Source organism: Echinops telfairi, unplaced genomic scaffold (assembly GCF_000313985.2).
Source record: "Echinops telfairi isolate 266 unplaced genomic scaffold, ASM31398v2 ScPeMD7_7424;HRSCAF=8462, whole genome shotgun sequence".
Classification (NCBI taxonomy): Eukaryota; Metazoa; Chordata; class Mammalia; order Afrosoricida; family Tenrecidae; genus Echinops; species Echinops telfairi.
The window spans coordinates 40868119-40869253 of NW_022111324.1; the positions used below are offsets into that span (position 1 = coordinate 40868119).

Genomic DNA, 1135 nt, shown 5'->3' on the forward strand with positions numbered 1-1135 from the left:
AATATACAAAATGAACACAAATACAGTCTTTTCTCTCTCTCTCTCTCTCTGTCTGTCTTTCTTGCTAGATGTTTCCTGTGGGAATCCTCCCAAGGTTGAAAATGGTAAGATGATCTCAAAACCGATGATGAAGTATCCACCGGAAGAGAAAATACGTTATGAATGTGACAAACCTTATAAACTCTATGGAGAGGTAGAAGTGATGTGCATGAATGGAACCTGGACAGAACCACCTCAGTGCAAAGGTAAAATCTATTAGTTCTTAAATATTTGTCTACTATATTTACCCCTGTGATTTTTAATCACCCCCATTGTTTTCTGTCTTTCTTTCATTTTTCAATTCTCTTTGTGTTATGAAATTAATTTTACTATTTACTGAATACGGGTTTGCTGGAGACAAGTTCTTTTACTTGACCTTAGAGAATGGCTGTACCACTCCACTGGTCTGGAGGATGGTGTTCGTTATATACACATTTGTGGTTGACATTTCTTTTTTTATTCTGAATTTGAAAAATGCTTAATCACTACATTCTGATATCCATGGATTGCAGATGAAAAATCCACCGTTATTTGAGTCCTTGTGTCTCATTCCCAACTGTCAGTCACTTCGTTCTGACTCACTGCAGACTTATGGAGTGTGTTCAAAGACTGTAAATCTTTCACAGAACAGATAGTCTTCTGCATCCTTTCTTTCTAGCCGCACCCAAGCTTCTTTCTCTTCCTTTATTTTCATCATTTGATTATGGCGTCTTGATGTACGTTCCTCTGGGTTTCACTTGACTGGAGTTCATTCAGCTAATATGCAAGTGTATGTTTTAGAGCTAATTGAAAAATCTTAGCTATAACATTTATATTCATTTTTCAACCTCGTTTTGGAACCCCAAATCTTTTTTCCCCCCACAGAACCTAAATCTCTGATTATCTTTGTTTATTTGTTTTCATTACATTTCTATTAGAAAATACACATTATTTTATCTTCAGCTTTCAGATTCACTCACCTGTGGTCTTAAACAATTTTCATGAATTTCATTGAATTAAAAATGAATTATGCTCTTATTTTTTCAGGTTCATCATCCCCCTTAAATTTTAAAAGCTGTCAACTAATTTCCACGTCTAAGTCATCTGAGTGTTGTCA

At 35.2% G+C, this 1135-nt stretch overlaps 1 protein-coding gene across 1 annotated transcript in view; it reads left to right on the plus strand.

The window, feature by feature from the left end:
- Positions 1-259, plus strand: part of LOC123522585 (complement factor H-like) — a 3658-nt gene extending 3399 nt beyond the window's left edge. Inside the window, exon 4 of the mRNA XM_045298171.1 lies at positions 69-259. Coding sequence (XP_045154106.1) covers positions 69-259 — 191 coding nt within the window. The remainder of the gene's footprint in view (positions 1-68) is intronic.
- The last annotated feature ends 876 nt before the right edge of the window (positions 260-1135 follow it).